At 56.8% G+C, this 21,903-nt stretch overlaps 8 protein-coding genes across 8 annotated transcripts; 3 read left to right on the forward strand and 5 right to left on the reverse strand.

Annotated features, from left to right (window-relative positions):
- Positions 1–233: 233 nt before the first annotated feature.
- Positions 234–2,329, reverse strand: LY79DRAFT_630073 (general substrate transporter; the record flags this gene model as incomplete). Its single annotated transcript, XM_060562158.1, has 8 exons — positions 234–571; positions 627–702; positions 764–939; positions 1,017–1,159; positions 1,240–1,665; positions 1,774–2,010; positions 2,085–2,162; positions 2,227–2,329. The coding sequence occupies 8 exons, from the start codon at positions 2,327–2,329 to the stop codon at positions 320–322; spliced, it is 1,491 nt and encodes a 496-aa protein (XP_060415200.1). The 3' UTR covers positions 234–319.
- Positions 2,330–3,374: 1,045 nt separating this feature from the next.
- LY79DRAFT_513198 (short chain dehydrogenase) lies at positions 3,375–4,799 on the forward strand (the record flags this gene model as incomplete). Its single annotated transcript, XM_060554458.1, has 7 exons — positions 3,375–3,445; positions 3,555–3,633; positions 3,732–4,126; positions 4,243–4,300; positions 4,407–4,459; positions 4,529–4,651; positions 4,739–4,799. The coding sequence occupies 7 exons, from the start codon at positions 3,375–3,377 to the stop codon at positions 4,797–4,799; spliced, it is 840 nt and encodes a 279-aa protein (XP_060415201.1).
- Positions 4,800–5,493: 694 nt separating this feature from the next.
- LY79DRAFT_630078 (fungal-specific transcription factor domain-containing protein) lies at positions 5,494–9,184 on the forward strand. Its single transcript, XM_060562159.1, has 7 exons — positions 5,494–5,807; positions 5,982–6,656; positions 6,722–7,167; positions 7,298–7,557; positions 7,648–7,702; positions 7,779–8,209; positions 8,396–9,184. Exons 1-7 carry the CDS (start codon positions 5,656–5,658, stop codon positions 9,092–9,094), a joined length of 2,718 nt encoding a protein of 905 aa, XP_060415202.1. The 5' UTR covers positions 5,494–5,655; the 3' UTR covers positions 9,095–9,184.
- LY79DRAFT_550408 (uncharacterized protein) lies at positions 9,182–9,990 on the reverse strand. The gene has a single exon (XM_060557567.1). The coding sequence runs from the start codon at positions 9,942–9,944 to the stop codon at positions 9,648–9,650; it is 297 nt and encodes a 98-aa protein (XP_060415203.1). The 5' UTR covers positions 9,945–9,990; the 3' UTR covers positions 9,182–9,647.
- A 1,239-nt stretch (positions 9,991–11,229) lies between these two features.
- Positions 11,230–13,410, reverse strand: LY79DRAFT_513478 (kinase-like domain-containing protein; the record flags this gene model as incomplete). Its single annotated transcript, XM_060554498.1, has 2 exons — positions 11,230–11,789; positions 11,877–13,410. The coding sequence occupies 2 exons, from the start codon at positions 13,408–13,410 to the stop codon at positions 11,230–11,232; spliced, it is 2,094 nt and encodes a 697-aa protein (XP_060415204.1).
- Positions 13,411–13,544: 134 nt separating this feature from the next.
- Positions 13,545–14,386, reverse strand: LY79DRAFT_165009 (uncharacterized protein). Its single transcript, XM_060551174.1, has one exon. It carries the CDS (start codon positions 14,345–14,347, stop codon positions 13,679–13,681), a length of 669 nt encoding a protein of 222 aa, XP_060415205.1. The 5' UTR covers positions 14,348–14,386; the 3' UTR covers positions 13,545–13,678.
- Positions 14,387–14,796: 410 nt separating this feature from the next.
- Positions 14,797–15,388, forward strand: LY79DRAFT_550412 (uncharacterized protein). Its single transcript, XM_060557568.1, has one exon. It carries the CDS (start codon positions 15,076–15,078, stop codon positions 15,319–15,321), a length of 246 nt encoding a protein of 81 aa, XP_060415206.1. The 5' UTR covers positions 14,797–15,075; the 3' UTR covers positions 15,322–15,388.
- A 4,182-nt stretch (positions 15,389–19,570) lies between these two features.
- Positions 19,571–21,497, reverse strand: LY79DRAFT_589423 (uncharacterized protein; the record flags this gene model as incomplete). Its single annotated transcript, XM_060561028.1, has 2 exons — positions 19,571–21,248; positions 21,304–21,497. The coding sequence occupies 2 exons, from the start codon at positions 21,495–21,497 to the stop codon at positions 19,571–19,573; spliced, it is 1,872 nt and encodes a 623-aa protein (XP_060415207.1).
- Between the last annotated feature and the right edge of the window lie 406 nt (positions 21,498–21,903).

The following is a 21,903-nucleotide window of genomic DNA, read 5'->3' on the forward strand; positions in this document are numbered from 1 at the left end:
TCATGTCGTGATTCGAGGTTTCACAAGTCTCGCTGGGTCTGTGGCTGATGACGGAAACTATCAACATCGTCTTCCTCATCGTCTCCCTCGTTATTGGCCAGTAGAGCCACGCTTGCTATAAACACACAAAGATGGACGGGTTGAGAAGAACGGCCATGTTTCTGTCATTCAGTCTTCAATCTAACCAAGTTCAGTTCCATTCGAGGCCGGCTTTTATAGTCTTCGCAGAAAAAGGACATTCTTTTTGTTTTGCCATCCAACACGCTTGCACATATCAACTATGCTCTCACAAGCCGCAAGTCATGACCCACGCCGCCTATCATCTTCTGAACTCTTCAATGTCCCACACCTCGGCCTTCTCTTTGCTCCCAAACGGCCGGTCGGGGGTATCTGGCCGGTCGAGGATATCTTCCCCAGAGAAGAGACGGTCTACATCCTCCAGCTCCAGGCCCTTGGTCTCGGGGAAGAACAGGTAGATGATGGGCACCCAGGTCGCGTTCAGAACCGCAAAGATGATGTATGTCTTCCACCCGATGCTCGAGATCGAGATGGGCGTGATTTGCACAATCATCTACCGTTGGGTTAGCCGATGGAAGGGACCTTTGTGAGAAACCTGGTCTGCTTACATAGTTAAAGATCCAGTTGGTGGCGCTGGAAATGGAAGAGCCCACTTGTCGGATTCGAAGAGGCAGGATTTCGGATCTTTGTCGAGGTGTAAGCAACGCGATATATATGCATCCCCAAGCGGTCGGCCGGAACTTACGGATAGACCCAGACGGTCGCCTGGAAGCCGATGGTGAAGGCGCCTTGGAAAACGAATAGCATTGCCGCAGCGCCGATTCCGGCGGCTTTGGCGACTGCGGTGGCATTCTGAACCTGGTAGATGAGGGCTGCTTGGACTGCCATGACGGCCGCCATAAGGCTGATCATAGACAAGAGCTATAAAAAGGGGGGCTTGTTAGCTGCTTCTGCGGGAAACACGGAGATGAAGGATGCGCTCAGGGCCGGCAACGTACCAGAGGCCTTCGTCCTACGCGGTCAATCAGGAACCATGGGATGAACGAAGCGAGGAAGAACCACGTCTGCAGGAAGCCAGACATGAGACTCGACATGTGGTTGTCGAATCCGATGCTCTTTTCGAAAAGCGTGCTGCTGTAGTCTGTTCGTCGCAACGTCAGCGTTGTTCTCGTGGTCCTCCGACAGGGAGAGGAGTTTTCCCGGAGGCCGCCGTGTGCTTACAGATGATGGCGTTTATTCCGCCCAGCTGCTGGAACCCCTGAATGGCGCAGGCGATGAGGAACCGCTTCTGGCTCTTGATCTCGTCCTGAACAAAGATATCCTTCCACGAGTGCGCGCTCACGGCCGACTCGTAGGAGACCGTCTGCATGATGCTGCTGTGGAGGGCCTGGATGGACTCGTCGTCCTCCTCGTCACCCTTCAGGCGCCGCAGCACGGCAAGGCACTCGTCCGACCTGTCATGAGCAGCCAGCCATCTGGGGGTCTCGGGGATCATCTGCAGGAGAATGAACATCGGGACGAGGCATATGCACTGCATGATCACAGGCACTCTCCACGCGTAGCTCCCGAGGTGTGACGAGAAGGCGTAGTCGATCCAGTAAATCAAAAAGATGCCAAAGTTCAAGGTGGAAAGTTGCGCGCAGACGTCTGGTGATGATTGTTAGTCATGCCCCGTCCGGAACAGCCAAAAGCATGTTTGTGAATCGATGGGATCGGGGTACTTTGCCGTCATGTCCCGAGGGTCCGGCAACTTACAGATTCCACGGCTGGCCTTGGGACTAAACTCGGCCTGTAGCACCGGGACGGTCGAGTTAACGATACCCATGCCGACGCCCGAGACGATGCGTCCAACGATAAGCTGCGCCCGTCCGAACGCGGCGGCTTGTATGATAGCCCCGACCACCATGACGACGCATCCAGACCCGATGGTCTTCCGGCGGCCCAGCTTCTCGCCAAAGCCCGCCGTTGCGATGCAGCCGAGGAAGCAGCCAACTGGTAACGTTCCAAGGTCAGCGTCACGGAGGACTATGGAGGTCGAATTAGGCTGGGTTTCTTTGCAAACTCACTTTCGTAAATGGCAACGATGAGGCCCGTCATCGTCGGATCCGGCGAATCAAACGTCGCGTTGAACGCCGGTGCGTTGACTTTGGCGGAGAAGTCAGCATCATGACGGCAAACCCGGGCCCGTCGACATCGGCCATCACGTACCTAGTCCTCCCATAAGGCCATTGTCGTAGCCGATAAGCATGAAGCCTAACGACGTCAAGACGCTGACGGCTATGACGAGCCGCTGTCCGCGAAGTTCGCCCATTGTATACGTGATGTCTGCTCTCTCTCTTCTCTCTCTCCCAACAGGTTCCGTAGTTGCGCAACTCGAGCCACAGAGGAACACACACACACACACGATAGAGTATGCTGGTTCACAGATTGGGTCAAGGTGACGGATTTCCACCAGGAAACTTCCATCCGAATGCGTAGGCGGGCTGTATATAACGGCTTTCCCACTAAGATCTTGTGGTTCGTGATATCCACCATGATCGACATTGACAGTATCACTTCCCCCAGACATCCCCACGCGGGGTCAGGCCACCCCTGCGGGGTCTGGGGGGATTTCACCGAGCATACTACTTAGTACTATCAAGGTGAAATCAGAGAGCACGCGCGGCAATTGAAAAAAATTCCAGTCTACGGATGGATTGCCGACTCATCAGACGGCGGTGCCCGCGCGGGGGTGTTGCATTGTTGACTCGCGGCAAATGTAGGATCAATAGCCGACACCACGCAAACCCTTCCCTACCCTGGCAAGGGCCCTCCGTGAACGAGATTGAGATGCCGACCCGGGCATCGATCTCATGACTAAACCGAAATTTCATGGTGTCATGCGCCTGTTCGCCTCGAAACGACATGCGCCGCCAGCTCTGCGCTCGTCGAGGGGACGAAATGCACGGTTATGGACTCCGGAGGGGGGGGGGAAAGGTGATCAATAGCCGGCCAGAGATGCCTGGAATACAAGAGAGGCGCATTGCCCTCGGCCCTTGTGTGAGATTTCGGTTGGAGATGCACACATGCGATCCATCTTGAACGATAACCGCGGCGGCAATCGAACTATCGGCTATTCAAACTGGGCTCTCGATCACGCCGCGTAACTCCAAGCCTTCCTGATTCCAGCCTTGCAACCGACTGTTCATCGAGAAAAGAGAGAGAGAGAAGGAGAAAACAGGAAAAAGCGGGAAAGCCGAGTTTGCGGGATTTGCCCAGATACCCCAGTCCAAATCCAACTCAACTTCCTTTTAACCGGGAAAGCCGTGCCCCCAACCCAGACTAGGAGCGAATAAGTGGCACGCATAGCTTTCAAGATGGTCCAGCACAGCATTAGAAGCACAGACAACAACCCCCGGGGCCGCCTGGCTCTGGTGACGGGAGCAAGGTAAGTTAGTTGCGTGTGCGCCGGAGAGAGAGAGAACCGCCTTCCTCCCCCCCCCCCCCTCGCCTCCCAGTTGAATAACGGCTGATCGAGAGACGCTCTCATCACCCAGTGGTGGCATCGGTTCGTCGGTTGCACACGCTCTCGCCGCAGAAGGCTGCGATGTCGCCTTGCACTATTCATCAAGTCAGGTACGACGTTCCCGCCTGGCCCTGCCCACAAACAGTCGGAGGGGCGGATTGATGTCCGAGTTCGCGGAAACTAACGCTCGATTGCCGGCGGACTTTAGGGCAAGGCCGAGGCCCTGGCCGAAAAGCTGCGGTCCCAGTACCCCTCGCAGCTCTTCCTCCCCTTCCAGGCCGATCTAGCATCGAGGGAGTCCACCCGCGCCCTGGTCCCCGGAATCTTGGCCAACGGCGAGATCTCGCGGAAGCACAAGGCCATCTCGATCCTCGTGGCCAACGCTGGCCTCGGTCGTCGCATCCGCGACCCGGCGGACATTGGCGAGGAGGACTGGGACGAGATGATGGAGGTCAACTCGCGCAGCCAGTTCGTCGTCACCAAGGGCTGCCTCCCTGGCATGCGAGCGCAGGGATGGGGGCGGGTGGTCTTGGTTGGGAGCATCGCCAGCCGCGGCGGCGGAATCAATGGCTGTCATTACGCTGCTACCAAGGGCGCACTCTGGTGAGTCCAGCCGACCCGTGGTCCTGACTTGTCTTTCCTCTCAGCTCGGCTTTCGATGAGAGAAAGAGAGACCGAACATCCTGGTCTTCAACTACTTTAACTAACGCTAAACATAGTTCAATGGGTCTCAACCTGGCCACGCTCTTGGCGCCGGAGGGTGTCACCGTCAACATTGTAAGTCCCGGCCCACGCCCAAACACACACACACACACATACACACGCAGCATATAGCCGGGGAGATCAAGGACCGGTCTGGACTAACCAGTATCCAACGTTGTAGGTTCTGCCTGCCATGATCGGGGCGACCGGCATGATTGCAACCCCAAAATCAACGTAGGTTCTCCTCTTCTCGGACAGCCCGAACTCCCCCTTTGACTAATTTCATACTCGCGAAATATACAGCACATGGGACAGCAGAGACGACCTCGAGGCCCTCCGGGCCACGGATCCCGGTCTGGCCATCGCCGCAAGCGTCCCGGTTCACCGACTAGGGGCCCCCGAAGAAGTGTCCAACGTTGTGACAATGTGAGTCCCCCCCCCCTTCCCCCCCGGGGCGCGACATGCGGACCGTGAGAGATCGCGAGGTGTTGACGATGACGGGGCGATATCCAGGTTCGTCAAAACGGGCTACCTCACTGGCCAGGAGCTTGTCCTCGCAGGCGGCTTGAAGTGAATCATGAGTCGTTTTGGAATTAGCCTTTTTGTGAATTGCTACAACTATATACTCTGTCTGCCTCCCCCCCCCCCGCCCCCGGCTCCATTGGCATGGCTACCCCATGAAAGAATAAAAACATATTTCCCTTCTGCTCCCATAACGAAAAACGAACATGCAGCATTTTGTTGGTGACTGGCCAATGAGGCTGACCGCACAAACCTTACAGAGTTCGGACAGCCTGAGCCATGTATTTTCTTTTTTCCCTTTTTTTGCCCCCCCGCGTAGATTAGTATACACCAAGACCCCGATTAGGGGATGCGGGCAACTCGATTTGTGATCGGTGACACCTCCTTTGACTCCGTAAGAGATGTCTCCTTGAGGGGGTCGCCGTACAGGGAGTGCTTGAACCTTCACCTCCCACCATCATTGCGTCATGTGAGGACTGATACCAGCCGAAAGACTGACGGGCAGCAGGTTGGGCATTGAACTCAATTTACCACGGACATGACAGCATTGCCGCACATCTTGGGTCCAGGTGGTGGATTGCCGATGGTATCTTTGCCCTCGCGGTACTACTCTCCATGGGGTTTTCCCATCCTTTTGTGAAGTCCACATAATTCTCCACACGACTGAACATCAACAAAGAGCCGCTGTATAGGCCTGGACTCTTCATCCGCTCCCCGCTACCCGCGCCCCCCCCGGCGCGCGCGCACACACACACACACACACACACACACACACGCACGCGCGTACAAGAAGAAGAAGAGGAAGAAGAAGAAGAAGAAGAAGAAGAAAACTGGAGGCTCTCGGGCCGACTCCCCGATAACTAGGACCGTCGGTTTCCCCCCCTAGGTCGCCGACGTAGACCCAAGAAATGTCGGTGGATACCGCCGCCCGCCAGGTGTCCTCGACGATGTCCAGCTCCCCGCACAACCGGCTCTCGCACTCGGCGACGGCAACTGGAAAGGAGAGGCGGGTATCGCGGGCTTGCGTCTCCTGCCGGCTCAGGAAGACGAGATGTGACCTGTGAGCTCCTTGTCTACTATAACCCTTGCTTGAATAACCCACCCGCACCCGGCTGTTGGGAGGTTTTTGGAGGCAATCCAGAGCCGACTACTGCCGCTGCGGGTCCTCGGAATCATACAACGCCAAGTCGGGCTACTTTGACTGCGCATATGCTGAGTCCCGGTGTTCGTATAGTGACTACGGAGGGAACCCGGGTATACCTCCCTGCCGCCGATGTGTCCGGGAGCAAAAGGAATGCGTCTTGGCGACCTCGAAACGAGGCGGGAGACGGCCCCGGAAGTTTGTCCGCCTCCCCCAGACGGACAGTGACGCATTGCTCCCGCACCGCAGCGCCCCCGCTGCGCCGCCGTATGATTCGTTGCCCGCCGGCGTCGACGGCGCCAGCTCCTCGGCCATCAGCCACGCGGAAGAGCGGAACCAACGCTCCGCGAGCCCCGAGTCCCCTCGCCGCGACGAGCAGCCGCGGTCGTGCTCGCCGGGGGGGGACGACGACGACGACGCGTCCGGCCGCCGCCCAGCGAGCTGGCCCGGATCCGCGTCTCAGCCTGACAGCCCCGGCGGCCGGTCGACGCCGTCCCTCAACAGCTCCGGCGACATCGAGGGCCACATCACCTCCAGCGACCTCCTGAACCCCTCCGATGCCCTCAACCTCCTCGCCCAGGTCGCCGACCTCGACGGCGAGGAGTCCCGCGAGGGGATCCAGGACCTGCCCAGCATCAAGTCCGGGGCCAGCGACAAGCGCAGCCCCAAGAGAGGGTCGCGGAAGCCTTCCACGCCCGCCGTCACCTACTATCCACCCATCTCGGACGGCATACTGAGCACCTCGGTAGCATCACGCCTGCTTTCAACGTGAGGCGCCCTCACCCCGTGCCGTGCCGTGTGCCCCCTCCCCTCGGCTAACCCTCGTTGACTAGCTACATCGAACACTTCCATCCCTTCTTCCCTGTGGCGGATAAGTGCATCCTGAGCCATTCGCCCGCCACCATCTCTCGCCAGATAGAGTCGGAACCGCACCTCCTCACCGCCATCTTCACCGTGACGTCCAAGGACGAGCCCTCCCTGTCCCGCGTCCACGAGGCGTGCTCGCGGTACATGGAGACGCTCATCTCGAAGCTGATCTACAAGGGCTCGACCACCGTCGGCGCCGTCGAGGCCCTGCTGATACTCGCGCAGTGGGCGCCGCAGAGGCTGCAGGAGAAGCCCACGGTGGGGAGGGGCGAGGAAGACGAGGGCGCGTGGATGCAGATCGGCGTCGCCATCCGCTTGGCGTACCTGCAGGGCCTGGAACAGACGGGCCTGTTGGCGGACAAGACGAGCCCGTCGTCCGAGACCTTCAGGAGGAAACGGATCGTCTGGGCCGGTAAGATGGCATTCCCCCTTTGTACTCGCCTCGAGTGTTTATTTTCTCTTTTTTTTCTTTTTCTTTCTTTTTTCTTTCTTTCCCTTGTGAACAAGCTTGTGCTAACAAGGCGGCTCTTTTTCGTCATCAGCCTGTTACATGAGCGACCGCGAGGTATCGATTCGCGTCGGCAAGGGCTTCTGGTCGCGCGGGCCGGGACCATCCACCATTCCCCGCTCCGCCGACTTCCCGTCGTTGAGAACCCAGGAGGCGGGGTCCGACAACCTCGGGCAGCTGTTCCAGGCACAGCTCGAGCTGATTCAGCTCTTCAGCAACGCCCATGACATCCTGTACTCGTCGTCGAGCCACAGGGCCCAGCTCTACCTGGGTGGAGAGTACGTGAGGTACATCGTAAGTCGGGCCGTCCCCTCGGACGCGAGGGGTTGTGGAAACCTCTTCTACGTTCGGTCATGCCGCTAACGGTGTGGGGGGGGGGAATAGGACGACTCGTTCGCTGTTCTACGGAAATGGAAGATCGTTTGGGGAAGCCTAAACTGTAAGCCTTATCCAGTCATCCCGTAGGATATATAGCCCTCGACGGCGACTGACTTCTCGTTCCACCGCTTCTCCAGTCACGCCGCTAATCAAAGCCGCCCTGAACCTCTCATACGAGTTCCTCCGCCTCTACATCAACGCCTTTGCCTTCCAGGCAACCATCAACCGAGCCATCACCAAGGCGCGTCAGCAGCAACAGCTGCAGCAACAGCAGCAAAATCCACAGCAGCAGCAACAGCAGCAAAATCCGCAGCAGCAGCATCATCAACAGAACGGGAATGAGGCGCCAGGCTCCCGGGCACGCGCGAGGCAGGCCCCGGGCATCAGTAACCCCCTCTTCGCAGATCTGGCCAGCACGCCCGACGCCCGCTTCATCTACGAGTCCATGGACGCCGCCAACTCCCTGCTGAACATTCTGAACACGTCCGTGGACCCCTCGACCGGGCTGAGGTACATGCCGCTCAAGTACTACCTCTACGTCATTTACGCAGCCGTATTCCTATTCAAGGTGAGTGCACCGGTTCCTGTCCCTCTCTTTGTCCCTCTCTGCCTGTATCTCTCTCTATATACGGTCTTTTTCTCTCTCTACCCCTCTCCCTCTCTGTCTTTCCGTCTGTCTGTGGCAAAAGAAAAAGAAAAAGAAAAAAAGTGAAAAAAAAAAAAAAAGGCTCAACTGCTAATCGGCGAGACTCAGGCCCGCCTCGCCGGCGCACTCGGCAACGAAGCATCCGAAAGCGTGCGCCGCTCCATAAACGTCACCATCGAGTGCCTGCAGAAGTCGTCCTCGAGCGCCCACAGCCTGGGCCAGCGCTACGCCAGCCTGCTCTCCCTCCTCTGGCGCAGCAAGCCGCCGCAGGAGCTTTCCCGGCACCAGCAGCACCAGCACCAGTACCACCAACAACAACAACATCATCCTTCCCAGCTCCTCGCCGCCGCTGCCGTTGCCTCCGGGGGCCCGTGCGGCCACGACGCCGCCATGGTCGACGGCCTCCCGGGGACGTCGGGAGGACCGGGGTTCGGCCCGTCTTCGTCAGCCAACAGCGTGTCCCCCGCCACAGTCACCGGGCCGGCCGGGCCGAACGCGACGGACCCCGCCTCGGCGGCGGGCTTCGGTGTCGGCGGCGGGCACGCGCAGCATCATCACCATCAACACGGGTTCGGAGGCGCGGGGGCCGGGCAGGGACACCCGGGAGCCGGCGGCTTCCCGGCGCAGCCCGACCTGCTCTTCCGGGGCTTCTCGTGGCGGGACCTGGACGACCTGGGGCAGTTCATCGGCCCGGAGGACATGGGCTTCTCGGACCCGGGGAACCTGGCGGCCATGGGCGGGCTGGGCAATCTGGACGACGGGGCGGCGTACGATGTTCTTTGGCCGGGGAACGATGCAGTATTCTAGCTTAGCAGCCGTGAGTGGGAGGGGGATGGGGCGTCTCGAGGTTAAGCCTGTCTGTCTCCCGTCTGCATTGAAAAAATAAAAATGGTCAGGATAGGTTGGGGGGGGGGGGCTCACGGTTGGATATGATTTTGATCCGGTGTCGTCGATACTGGCTCTATCGGTATTAAAGAGCCCATAATGAAGCAGGGCCGCAGCGGTAGACAGACAGTGGCGGACGGTTCACACGGGTTGCCTTGTTGCTCGGAGATGGCACGATGCTATCCACTTGGCATGATATCACAATAACTCTTCTTGTATATTTAACGTTGGACTTGCAAAGACGTCAAACTTTCGGGGGCTATTCTCGGCCAACACCCATTGGCAAGCCGGAGCTAAACTGTACATGCCTTCTCCTCCAGGCCGCCATCCCTGGCCCGCACATTTATCTAATGTACGACGCTTAGCGCAGGTCCAAGGCCACGATTGTTGCTTCGGGAACGTCAAATGGAATCGATCCTGGGCCAGACGTGAAGACGCCAGGGCAGCGATACCCGAGCCAAGTCGTCCGTCTCGCTCAGGACTGAAGAAAAACGCGAAGATGCTTGGGAACCATCCCCTCTAGAAATTCTAGAAAGTTTCCATCACCACCCGGAAAACAACGTACCACAGAATCGCTCGAGCAGCGCGCAGCCAAGTCTGCCCCAACGGATCTATGCCGTATCCCGTCGGCAGAAAGTCTCCACAACGGCCCCACCCCGTCCCGATCCCCCGTCCCGTCCCGAATCGAACGCCCAGGTTCTCCGCGCCGAACCCCCAGCCAGCACAGCGCAAAAACAATAAACATCCGACCTCCCTCGGCCCGAAGTTCCATAACCACACCACATTCAACAACGGCACACACCCACACACCCACACACCCACACACACACCCCTTCCCCCGAATCTCGACTCGTCCAGACGCCACGCCGGACATCCCCGAACCCCCCGATAACCCCCCCTGCCGTTCAAGCCACGCCACCAAACGCCGCGACTCGTCCAAACCTAAGCCGCACCTCACCTTCTAGCTCCCTCCTCTCTTATCAATGAAAGAACAAAGATAAAGGAAAACGGCGGCGGTAAGACAGGGGACAGGGACGGGGGGAACGAACGACGTTCTAAGTACACCGTTCGTTCCTCGTGCCTCCGCTGTAGCCGTCACTTTATCCTATCCTCCCACCCCCATCCCCCCTTTCGCCTCTTGGTTCCGGCAGTTGGAAACTGGCCGTTCCCCTACAAACAGAACAAACCTGTCTTATCACCCGTCAAACAATCAAACATACCAGCCATTGCCTGCCACGCACTCCCCATCCACCCCCAGTGCAGCCACACCCAAGAGAGGGAGTCCCTTACCAGAACATCTCACACTTACACACACAGAGAATAAATGCACACAAACATGTGGCCTAGGCGCCAGCACCGCCCAGCCCCCAGAGGGCTCCTCGGGAGGGCTTCGTGTATCATGCACATCTCGATTGTCCGGTCCATCACATCCATATCTTGTGAGAAAGAAAAACTTCTTTTTGATCTCTGGCCAACAAGGCGGCCCATACAGTAGTCTCTCTTCCCCCTGACTCTCTGGTCCAAAACGAAAAACCGTAGAGGTCAACCGCCACCAACTACGTGCCTTGGTAAAAATGTTATGCTTGAAACAAGAATGAAGAAATACACTCGCCACTTGATATAGTATGTGTGTTAACACCGTCGCTAGCCCTCCCCCCAAACATAATCTTCTCCAGATCTAATAGTAATTCTTTTTTCTTTCTGGGGGGGTCGTGAACTCGAATCTAGAAGGGTAGTATAAGAAAAAAATCCCGAGGCACTGTTTGGGCATTTCCTAGAAGCACTTTGAAACGAAGGCTCCAGACCCTACTCGCGAGCATAGAAAGCATCGCCTTGAACGTGATGTAAAGAGACAGAAAGAATGAAGAGAAAAAGAAGTGGGAAAAAGGAGAGCAAGGCCCACGGACGTAGGGGGGCCCTGTGCTCCGAATGACGGCTTGTCGCCGCGTATGCCCGCCTACCGCCTTACTCGTACAATCCATCCGTTGCCGTACCAAAACCCTATCCCGTTCCCGCCATTGCCCAGGGGTATCAGGGAGTGAATGCCTCCAACGCCATCATACCTCTGCGCCTTCCACCTCTTCGCGGAAACGCAGACCACCTTCGACTTGGATCGCCTCCTTGACCCATTGGTGCTCGGCCACCTTCTCCAGAGTCCATCGACTCCTGGCACGCTGCAGGAGGCCCTCGGTAATCTCCATGGCGCCAAGCAGACCAAGTGCTTTGAACTTGGCCTCGTCGCCTTCGTGGTCGCCGTCTTCTCCGGCGAATTCGATCCAGCGCCATTCCGCCCGCGCGATACGGTGGCTGGTGCGGCTGCGCATGCGGTGGCCGTCCATCGTGTTGGGGTAAGGGTCAAACGGGAGACGAGCCTCGAGGAGTGCGTAGAGCAAGACGCCCAGAGACCAGGCGTCGGTTGCGCGGCCGTCATAGGGCAGGCCCATGATGACCTCGGGGGCGGCGTAATCCTCGGAGCCGCATCTGGTCTCGAGCTTTTCGTCGTCCGCAATACGGCGAGAGAGACCGAGGTCGGTCAGCGTGATGACCGAGTGTGGGTACGTCGTCCAGTCAGTCGCGGGATCCGCTAGCTCGGGTGCCGTCAAGTTGACGAGTACATCTAGAAGAATTGTCAGTAAAAGTCTCTTTTTTTTTTCCCCCCCCTTCTTTGTTTTCCCCTCCCCTCTTCTCGGCCAAGTTTACTCACTCTCGAGTTTGATGTCCCTGTGGACGATTCTGCGTTCGTGGAGGTACCTCACGGCACCCACTAGCTCAGCAAACATCCGTCTCAGAAGGGCGGGTTTGAGGAGCTGTCGATGGCCGGTGGCCACGTCGAAAAGGTCGCCACCCGGGCAGTGGCTAAGGACAAGGATGGCACGGCTTGGCTCGATGTTCCAGGCCTTTAGATGAACGAGCGAGGGGTGGCTGATGCTCTGCATGATTTCGAGTTCGCGCTTGAGCGACATCTCGATTCTCTCTTCGCTGGCTCCTCCTCGTGGACCATGCTCGCAAACCTTTACCGCAACGAGGGTCTTCCTGAATGGCTGCGACATTTGTGATATCGGCGCCGGGCCGCCGGCTTGTACCAAGCCGTCATCGTCGTCGAGCTGGCTGGTTGCCAGCATCACACGGCTGAAGGTGCCCTGGCCTAGCGTCTTGACCGCCCTCCATCTTCTCCTCTTCCGATCGCGGCGGTCGTAAGCTTCAAAGTATTCCGGGTCCTCCGACTTGGTCGGTCTGCTAACGGCCGTGTCGGCCGGGTCTCTGGAGGACTCGCTCGGCGGGGGTGTCGGAGGCTGGGCAATCGCAGGTGTTAATCCTCTGGACTCGGCAAGATTCAGTTCTCGGCGCATGTGGGGTTCGTTGTCGGGATCGGGACCGTTGGCGGGCTTGGTATGGGAGCCCGACACGGTGACGTGCCGCTTGGGAACGTAATTCGAGTCCGGGGTGTATTCGCTGATGCTCCGGTTTCGCGCGTGTTCTGCCTTGCCGGTGACGGGTCCGTTTGCGCCAACGCCGTCGGCGCCTTCGGCGACCAGACCGGCGTAGACTTTGCGTTTCGATGCGTTGGCCAGGGCGGCTGCTATTGATTCGCCGGTCGTTGAGACCAGGACGGAGTCCGGGGTAGGGTCGGGCATCTGATGCCTGGCTGGCGAACGCAAGCCCAGGCGCTTCCACGGGCCGGGCGAGTCTCCTGACAGCAAAGGCGAAGGCAGCGGGGTGACGTCGCTCATAGCCGACAAGACGGGGCTGGTCATGCACGAGCTCGTGGCCGAGGCGGGCCCCAGGCTGTTGGCGATGGCGGCCTTGAAACTGGGGGTTCGTGATACGGGCTTCAAGCTCGAGGAGGATGTCTGATGCTGGAGGACGGCGGCACCGGGGCGGCGCGGGGTAGAGAGGGTGGCGTTGGAGCGTTTGTCGGGTCGTGTGGGCAGGTCGATGTGGAAGTCTGTGGTCTGGATTCGAAGAGAGCTGGTGGGAGCAGATTGAGTCGAGGCGGGCCTTTGAGCCGGGGGAGGATCGAGGTGTTGAAAGGAGGATTCGGACAATGGCGGCGAGGGCGCTATCGTGTGTGCTTGGAACTGGATCTGGGGGTTTGAAACGTAGGAAAAGGAGATGTCGTTGAAGGGCGCTGCGGCATTGTGGGAGTTTGTGTCTGAGGCGACGGGGTCGGAGATGCCATCAACCTTGTTCTGGGGTTGAGTATGTAAAGACATGGACTGGGGTGGACGGTTTGACATGATTATATGCAACGTGTGGACGAGGTGGGTACGGTACGGACGGCCGTGGTGCTTGTCGTCGAAAGCGTCGCGGGCGCGCGGGGAACGGATTGAGCGCGAGGTTATCAATGGGAGGGTGGCGGCCGTCTGCGATTCGTAGGCGCGCAGGATGGGGGGTGAAGGGAGAAGATGACTACACACAGGCCGGACCGACGTCAGTTTCAAGGTGCTTTCTTTCCCCCTCCTTCGATGTGCATCTCTTTTTTTGTTGGTTTATCCTGGTTCGCCCTTACAGGAAGGGGAAGAGAGAGTGAGAGAAAGAGAGAAAGAGATACGGGCGCGTAAGTGGTAGAGAAGAAGTACCTAAGAATACGGCGCCGTGGGGGTTCAAGAAGTAAAGGTAGAATTTGGGGGGGCGAGACGAACTTACCCTTGGTGCAAACCTCGCTGATGCAGTGTGAGGCTTGGCAGTCGAATAACCTTGTCTTAGTGAGAGATTGACCCGACTCCCTCGCTGCGCAAGCAAGCAAATGGGCGAGGGAGAGAAGCAAAAGAAGGAAAGAGAAATAAAGCTTTTGGGGGATCGGCGGCGGACCTGGGCGGGTTGGGGAAAGAAGGAAATAAAGGAGCGGAAGGGAAAGATAGGGAGAGTGAGAGTGAGAGAGGAGGGGCTATGACGAGAACATGGGGAGTGAGTGAGAGAGAGAGAGTGAGGGCTCGGTTGGGCTATGCTATGTATGCTACCTATGGTGGCCAAGCGTAGTAGCAGCCGTGAGTGACAGTCGAGTGTCAAGCAGGTCAGAGGATGCGTAAAGCAAAGCAAAGCAAAGCAAGGCCTACGCCGACACGATACGCCACGACACAGATACCCCGTTATCAATGCTGCTGCTGCTGCTGCTGCTGCTGCTGCTTTACTCTCCTTTGTGTCATATGTATCGGGCGGGAAATTGTTGTACATAGGGGATGAGGGTCAAAGGGATCGGCGGTGCAGTGTAGGTTCCGTAGTGTAGACACACTTTAGGTTTAGGCATTCGTAGGGAGAATGAAAAGAGTTGGAGAGCGAGGGGGGGTGGGTAGAGAGAGAGGCAGGCGTAGGAAACGGAACGGAACGGAACGGACGCCCATGACATGCGACGGCACAGCTGCAAAGCACCAGACGGACAGTGCCGGACGTTCGAAACGGATCCATAAGTGGATTAGCTCCATGAGGGGTGCTCGAGGAACATCACATGATTGGTCGGTCTATCGCTGGCTGGCATCGATACGTACTGTACGGTGTACCTGTCTACCTACACATACGGTGCACATAGGTGGGGCGTCTCGTCTTAGTCAGCCGGTCGTCTGCCGCCTAGATGAATTGACCACTCTACCTACCTAACGTAGGTACCTGTTAGAACTTAGGCCTGGCCTTACCTGGCCTACATACACTACCTTTGATAGTTGCGTCGTCACGGTATCTGCATCTGTATCTGTACGCCTGGCTTCCCGTCCGTTGCCTTGCCTATCTATCGAGGAGCAATACGGATACCTAGGGATACAAACCAAAAAGAAAAGGGGGGAAGAGAGGCTGCGAGCGTTCCGTCCTCGCCTCGACACCGGGTACCAGACTCCCCCCCTCCCTGGAATACCTGTCTATCGGGTTTGCAGCGTGCGGGATATCACTTTCCGCTGCTGTCACGGGTCGGAATGGAAGGAATGAATGGCACTGCGGATCCCACACCAGCCCACTCTCTCCTCATTACCCTCGTACTTTTATTGATTTATGTCCAGAGCGAGAGAGAGAGAGCCGCCCGCTTGTTCCAATGTTTCTGCTCATTTCGCCTTGTTTGCTTTTTTCTCTCCTGCCCCCCTCCCTCCTCTTTCCCTGCAAGATTAGGCACTGATACCTCCTCCTCCAACGTCGAATGGGGCTTCAATATAATTCCACTTTAGATAACCATACATATACCTACCTACATGCCCTTGTCACGCTGCCGCTGCTGCTGCCTGCGAAAAGCGTGGGAAGGAGGGTTTAAATGAACGAACATGGTTCCACATTTACCCGGCAAACGATGAATTGGTTTTTTTTTGCATGCAACCAAGGTACGGACGAGAAGGGGGTGGTGGATGAACTAGACTCGCCTTTCAACAAACGGCATGCCATCCAACCATCCATCCACCCATCCATCCATCCCTTCTTCCAGTTCGCAACCCTTTATCTGGTTCTTTTGCCCCACGAAATGAGACGATACAACCCAATCCGGGGTTTCACGCGCTCCGCCGCTGCTCGCTTACTCTCGCTCATTTCCCGCTCACCACATCTTTCGGCCACCTCACCTCGTCTTCCGTTGTCCTTGCCCCGACGCCAGCCCCAAACCCAAAGTACCGGCGTCAGATCGCCCGCTGACGGCTGACAATGCGCGACACAGTCGTGTCTGCATAAGGGATCGAGCGCTTGCTTGTTCCAAGAGCTTAGATTTTCTGTTCTGGCCCCCCCCCCCCCCCCCCTGTAGCCACACGTCCAGAAGGCCGTCCGACGGCTATACGGCATTCTGCACCCCTTTGTCTGCCATTTATAGCGCATGCTGTCAGCCGCCATGCCTATGCCAAACGGTGCCGTTGCAACTACTGAAATGCTAAAACCGGTAGGTGGGTAGAACCCTAGCCGAGTTCAGGCTAGATGCCATGCGCTCGCTTTTGCTAAGCCCCCACATCGCGGTCCTCAAAACCTGACAAACAAAAGATTGCTCTCTCCAAAGTACCTACCTACAACGACCGGGGAAAGCCGTCTGGATCAGGCCCTTTCTCCATCCCGGTAAACATACCATCTAGGGCCGGCCCCAGTTCAAATCTTTCCCCGTTGAGCAGTGCCCGGTGCCTTTGAACTCAATAGACGAAAATGAAGTGAAATTTCAGCAACTCCGCAAAGAACCTAGAACCCAATTTGGCTCGTGGCTCGTCAAGGTTCCTAAATCTTATGTGTTGGTGCGGTACCTACCCATCGAATAATACGTTACAGTGGATTTCCCTCTCGCCAGATGGAAACCCTGCTGGCTGCAACCGGTGCGTCAGGCAGCGTGGACATCCATACGGACGGACAACAGGGGGGTTGAAAAAAATACAAAGACGAGGAGAAAGACGAGGAAAAAGAAGAGGAAAAAGGAAGAGAAAGAAAAAAGAGAAAACAAGACATAGGGGGGGGCGGTTCTGTTCCCTCGTGTAGGTAGGTAGTCCAGGTCATCATGTGGCTTATGGCGTCGAAACCCCCCCAAAGGCGCAAATGTAAAGGCTCGTAGGGCAACCGTCGGGATGGACGGGTTGAAGTTGGTCTCGACCAGAGCTGCTCGCTCCCCTTGGGCTGCTTTGGATACGGCATTTTTCCGCCATTGAGCTGTGTCCACTACCATGGATCCAGTGTCCACGGTTACACCGGCCGACTGGTTGAGCCTGGGTCGTTGTTCCCTGTCTTCGTCCCGTCTACACTAGCCCTGTGCGTGAGGAACCCGGTTCGTGTTGGTCCTGTTGTGCGTCCCGGGTGCCACTCGTAACGAGACCGAGCACTCGGAGATTTGGAGCCTCGTTTGATGCACGCTTGGGTTGCTTGTTGTATGTCATGCATCCAGTCATTGGCCTGTTTTTCTGAGATGCCAACCACAGTTGCCAACATTCTCGGCTCTTGTCTGCGCGCCCTTCTCTGTTCCTAATAAAAACACTAATGACCGCGGTGAGTTTTCGCAAGCGTATCGGATCCAGTCCTGCCAGCGAGTCAAGCAGCTTACCGGGCCGATTCCTGCTAAAGCGGCACCGTCGTCATCGCCGCTGTTGCCAGTATCGCACCAAGCATGCGCCCTCCAGTAGCTCCGTATGTCGTCCCGTGCTGGTATCGTTGTCGTGTAGTCTAGAAAACGAATTGGTTGCCGAGGACTAAAAAACTGTTGGTAAACTCATGTATATGTTATCCAGCTCAGAGGCTAATATTGCACGCCATTAGTGTATTGGTGTCAGACAGTCGACAATACCTGCGTCGCGTGGCAGCCTCTGGTGCGTATGACCTACAGCGTCCGTCGTCCCCGAGTCATTCGCTCGGCAGCCGACGTGATGTGCTGTCAATGCTTCCCTGCTGGTCTTCGCTTCAAACGACGCAACTGAGGGCCGTCTAGTCCGTATTTATTGGGTAGTCCTAGTGTATGTCAGTCAGCACCGTGCCTGCGGCTACGTTCTCTGCTTCGATGCCCGAGCCAAATGGTCATAAAAGTTTTGTATCCGTGCCTCTGTCGCGACGTCGTCGCCGCGCGCCGCTCTGATCTCCCCCCCTGCCTATTCCCTTTCCGCTCCACGTTCGCCAGGGATGGTGTCGATTGGCTACATGCGTGCACGATGGCCAGTGGGCGCAAGCTATTGGTGGGTTCCGTCTGAGTGACACCAGGGCCGTCCACCAATGCCGCAATCTAGTGTAATGCCAACGCTCTGGAAAGTATTGGTGAAGAAGGCGAAAGCCGATGATGCGTCACTCAGCACCTCCCAGTATGACCCAGACGCATGATGACGTCTGCAGGTATGGAACTAGCGCCCTTGACAGGAAGATCGGCAGGTGCTGGGAGCAGGTAATTGGACTGGTCGGCAGTGTTCGAGTCAGGGCAGGACACGAACCCCTTCCCCGGGGCGTCTGTCACCGGGGCGGGCCATGGTGCTGTTAAGGCGAGCACGGATGCGAAGGCGGAGGCGGAGGCGGATCGGGATGGATCGGAGTTCGGACGGAGTGAGAAAGCAGAAGCAGGGGGGGTTGGCTTCTTCTCTGGAGGCCGACACGGATGTTCCGGCGACCGTCTGTCTGCCTTGGTTGTGCCCGGCCGTGGGCAGGATGGACAGCGTGGTGATTCGGCTCAGCTCGGCTATTTTGTGTAGATGGCCTCGCAAGTGTATGAGTGAAGGTTGTATGAGATGAGGTGGTAGGTAGGCAGCAACGAGATGAGGTGATGCCTGCCAACCTACCTAGGTAGGTACCTAAGATATAAACCTACCAGGCAGGTACCTACTTATCTACCTACCTGCCTGCCTGCCTGCCTGCCTTAATTGAGGCAGCAACAGAGCGGGAAGGCGTCCTCGTCGAAGTGGGGCTTGCCTGACTGTTTGCGCCGTTTTTTTCTTTTCTTCTTTTTCTCCTTATTCTCTTCTCCATGCTATTTGCCTTTCCCCGCCAGAGGAAGAGAGAGGGAAAGAGAGAGGGAAAGAGAGAGAGAGAGAGCGGCGGGTGACAGGTGCGATGCAGGCAACATGCATAGTATGAATGACGAAAACAGATATGCCGCTGTGGAGAGAACAAGCCAGCAACATGGCTGTTGTCTCTTGCGGGTTCTGTTGACTTTCTGTTCTAATTGGTATCTTTGAATGTATTACATCGCCTCCAGCTCGTCTTGCTATTTATGCCCATCTGCGCGTGTTCCCGTGATCGACCAGGCAAGTGTGCCGCCTCTCCCTTCTTCGTCGTCGTTTGTAGCTATGTGTCATCGTACCCCACTCGTTCCTGCCCTTTCATCCGAGCTATTTCGCCCTCCTGCCTGCACATGTAGTAATATCTATGGTAAGTGAAAGAGGTGGGGGGCTCTTGCTTTCTTTCTCTCCTCCTTTACTTCTCCTTCCCAGACATCAAGCGCCTCTCTTCCCGTTTCGGGGCACCACATTTTGCAGAGAAATGCCTTCTCGGCGAGCTACTTGCCTCTCCATCTTCGAAGTCATGTGTACCTGACTAAGTGACCCATAGGTACCTAGGTTCATCGCTTTCCGGAGAGACACATACTTTGATGTATCCTGACGATGATATTCCCAGCACGATGGTAACTTCAAGACGCCCAGCGCGAGTCCTCAACTCGGCTCTACCCATACATTTGGCCAACTTCATCCAACGGTCGGTTTGCCTTTCGACGCAGGTCGTCTTTTGACTGATGGTAGGCAACCGTTGAAAGATGCAGTGAACCTTTCCTTCGCCTTGGGCATCGTGGACAAGAATCCGAAAGACTCGTTGTCTCTTGAGCTCCAGAAGATCCATCCGATAGACGCAGAACGGAGCATTTCGACAAATCCCACATCTGGAAGACGAATCCTCATCTGAGTCTTGTATGTTCAAGGCGGTAGACGGTCCTGGGGACTCAGACTGGCGTCAATGGAGAGGTTTGGGCATTGCACCACCTTGAACCGCTGCCCATCACACCCTGTCCGGCACACCGACGACGTCTACCGAGACCCCTCCGTCGTCTCTGTACAGGTACTCAACTCTAGGATCGGCATTCATGTCCTTCAAAAGAGGCGAGTGTTCTGTTGAGAGCGTGATGGCAGGCGACACTGGCTGAGACGTATTCGTCCATTCCGTCTCAAGAACGCTACCAGGAGCCCAAGTGTACGAGGCAATGGATGCCTTCTCGGCCCAGTCGTAAGGTGGCATTTCGAACCAGCCCGGGCTACTTTCTTCACTGTAGTCGCAGTCCCATAGCCAATCTGGCAGATTTTCTGTATCGCCAGTTCCATCGCTGTTTTCGTCGCCGTCCATGTCACACAAGCCCTGCGAGATCGAGACTGACTGTTCCGCAAACGCCGAAAGCCGCTGCAGTCGGTATTGATGGACTCGGTCTGCTTCGTTCATCTTGTTCGTCTGCCGCAGGAGTTTCTCCAGGTTCGCCAATGCCGTCATTGAGATCCGTTCGTCTGCATCCGAAGTCAGGGCAATACGAGCCGCCGACTTGAAAGATGCTATTGCCGCCGGTATGTTGCTCATCCGGTAATACTTAACCCCGAGTTCCAGGTTAACTGCCGCTTCCTGCTCCTCCGTCATGTTGTACGCATTCATGTGCATCGTCAGCACCACCACTGCCTCGTCTAGCCTCCCTTGGTTCTCCTTGCAAGCTGCAAGCAAGCCTGCGTGTGATAGAGCCATATCATCCAACCAGGGTTGCGTTTGCCCCGAGGCCTCGGCACGCGCGCGGTGGCTTCTAAGCATCGCCTCGCAATCTTCGGCGTCTTTGCGGGCAAACATACAGTCCAGGTAGTCGCTGTAAAGTAGGTGCGTCAGGTAGCTGGCCGACCCTGCGCGTTCCTCGATATCTGGAATCAGCAGTTCGTATAGCCGCATGGAAAGCTCGTAATAGTCCGAAAAGTCTGTTGAGCCCAATCTATGCCAAATCTGAGCAAGGCTGTGATGGGGCCCCAAGACGATTGGAACGAGCCCGGCGAGATAGTCAAGGACCAGCCTCAGGAGGTCATGCTTGTGGTGTCGTTCCAGGTACCAGAGCAAGCAAACCGTCCGAGCCACGAAACTCGGGCTCTCGGCCGCGACTATCTCCTTGAGCGATTCAAAGGCCGGGCCAAGAATATCATTGATGTCGATTCGGTCACCTGCTATCATGCAGCGGTTCACCAGAGCAAAGCTCGCAATGACCCTCTCGAACAAATCGTTGCTGCGGTCTCCCTGGTCGAGCTGACCATTCGAACAGTCTACGTCGAACTCGCACCACCAAGCACCGGAGGAGAAGGACCCATCAATATAATCCCGGAACAAGCACAGCACTTGCTCGGTACTCTGCATCTCTGTCGTCGGTGCCAAGACTCTTGACGGGCTCGGGGGCGGCGAAGGAGTCCGACAAGTCACCTCGAGGGCAGTCTGCGCACTGGGCATCTGTCCTGCCTTGAACTTTGCCATCACCGACGGGTTGCGCTTCAGATAGCGGCCGATGTTCTCCAAGTCCACAAGCTGACCTCGTATCCTGAATTCCGTCGGTTTCTTCAGTACGTCTCGATCCTGCTTGAGGAGCATAATGGCCAGAACCTCGTCACCCTTGAGCTTCTTATCAAGACCCCATTTCCATATCCTCGACTTGTACATCTTGACTCTGCGACGGCTGGTGAGGAAAATACGGAAAACGTGACGGGCTGTACTGTACGTACGTGGCGACAAAATGATGCTTGCGTTGCATGATTTCCATGACCTCCTTCAACGACTTGTTTTCTTCCTGGTACAGGCGAGTAATGATTGGGCGCTTGGTTTCCCATAGCTCAGCGGGAAGCCTCTTGCTGGGTTTTGCTGGCTTCCCGGGACTCGATCCGAAATCGAGCGGCGCCTTCTTGGCGAAGCCAGCCATGATGAAGGCTTTCACGACGTTCGTCCCGTTTGTTTGCCGAGTTCAAAGGAGCAACAAAGCTCAATATGGGGGTCGGCGGCACCCAAGTCCGGTCAGTCTGAAGTGGTCCTTTGTCGTAATCCCATCGAACCACGACAGACACTTTATTCAGTGGACGCGGGGAAAGCGGTGGATATGCTATTTGAAATGGAGGGAAAGGGGATTTGGCGGGTAAGCAGACGCGTCGCTAAGCCCAGCAAGGCTCCATCTTCCCGCCCCCAATTCGAGCCTGATGGGGGTTGCATTCGGCCCTATATCACTCTTCTCCGTCTTCTCCGCGACAATGAATAACCCTTGCTGCATGACAGAAGTGGCTCAGCACGGATAACTTGCATTTGTTACCAGGTATTGATCTTCCATGGGTGGT

The sequence above is a fragment of the Colletotrichum navitas genome (genome assembly GCF_030913465.1).
Source record: "Colletotrichum navitas strain CBS 125086 chromosome Unknown LY79scaffold_22, whole genome shotgun sequence".
Lineage (NCBI taxonomy): Eukaryota > Fungi > Ascomycota > Sordariomycetes > Glomerellales > Glomerellaceae > Colletotrichum > Colletotrichum navitas.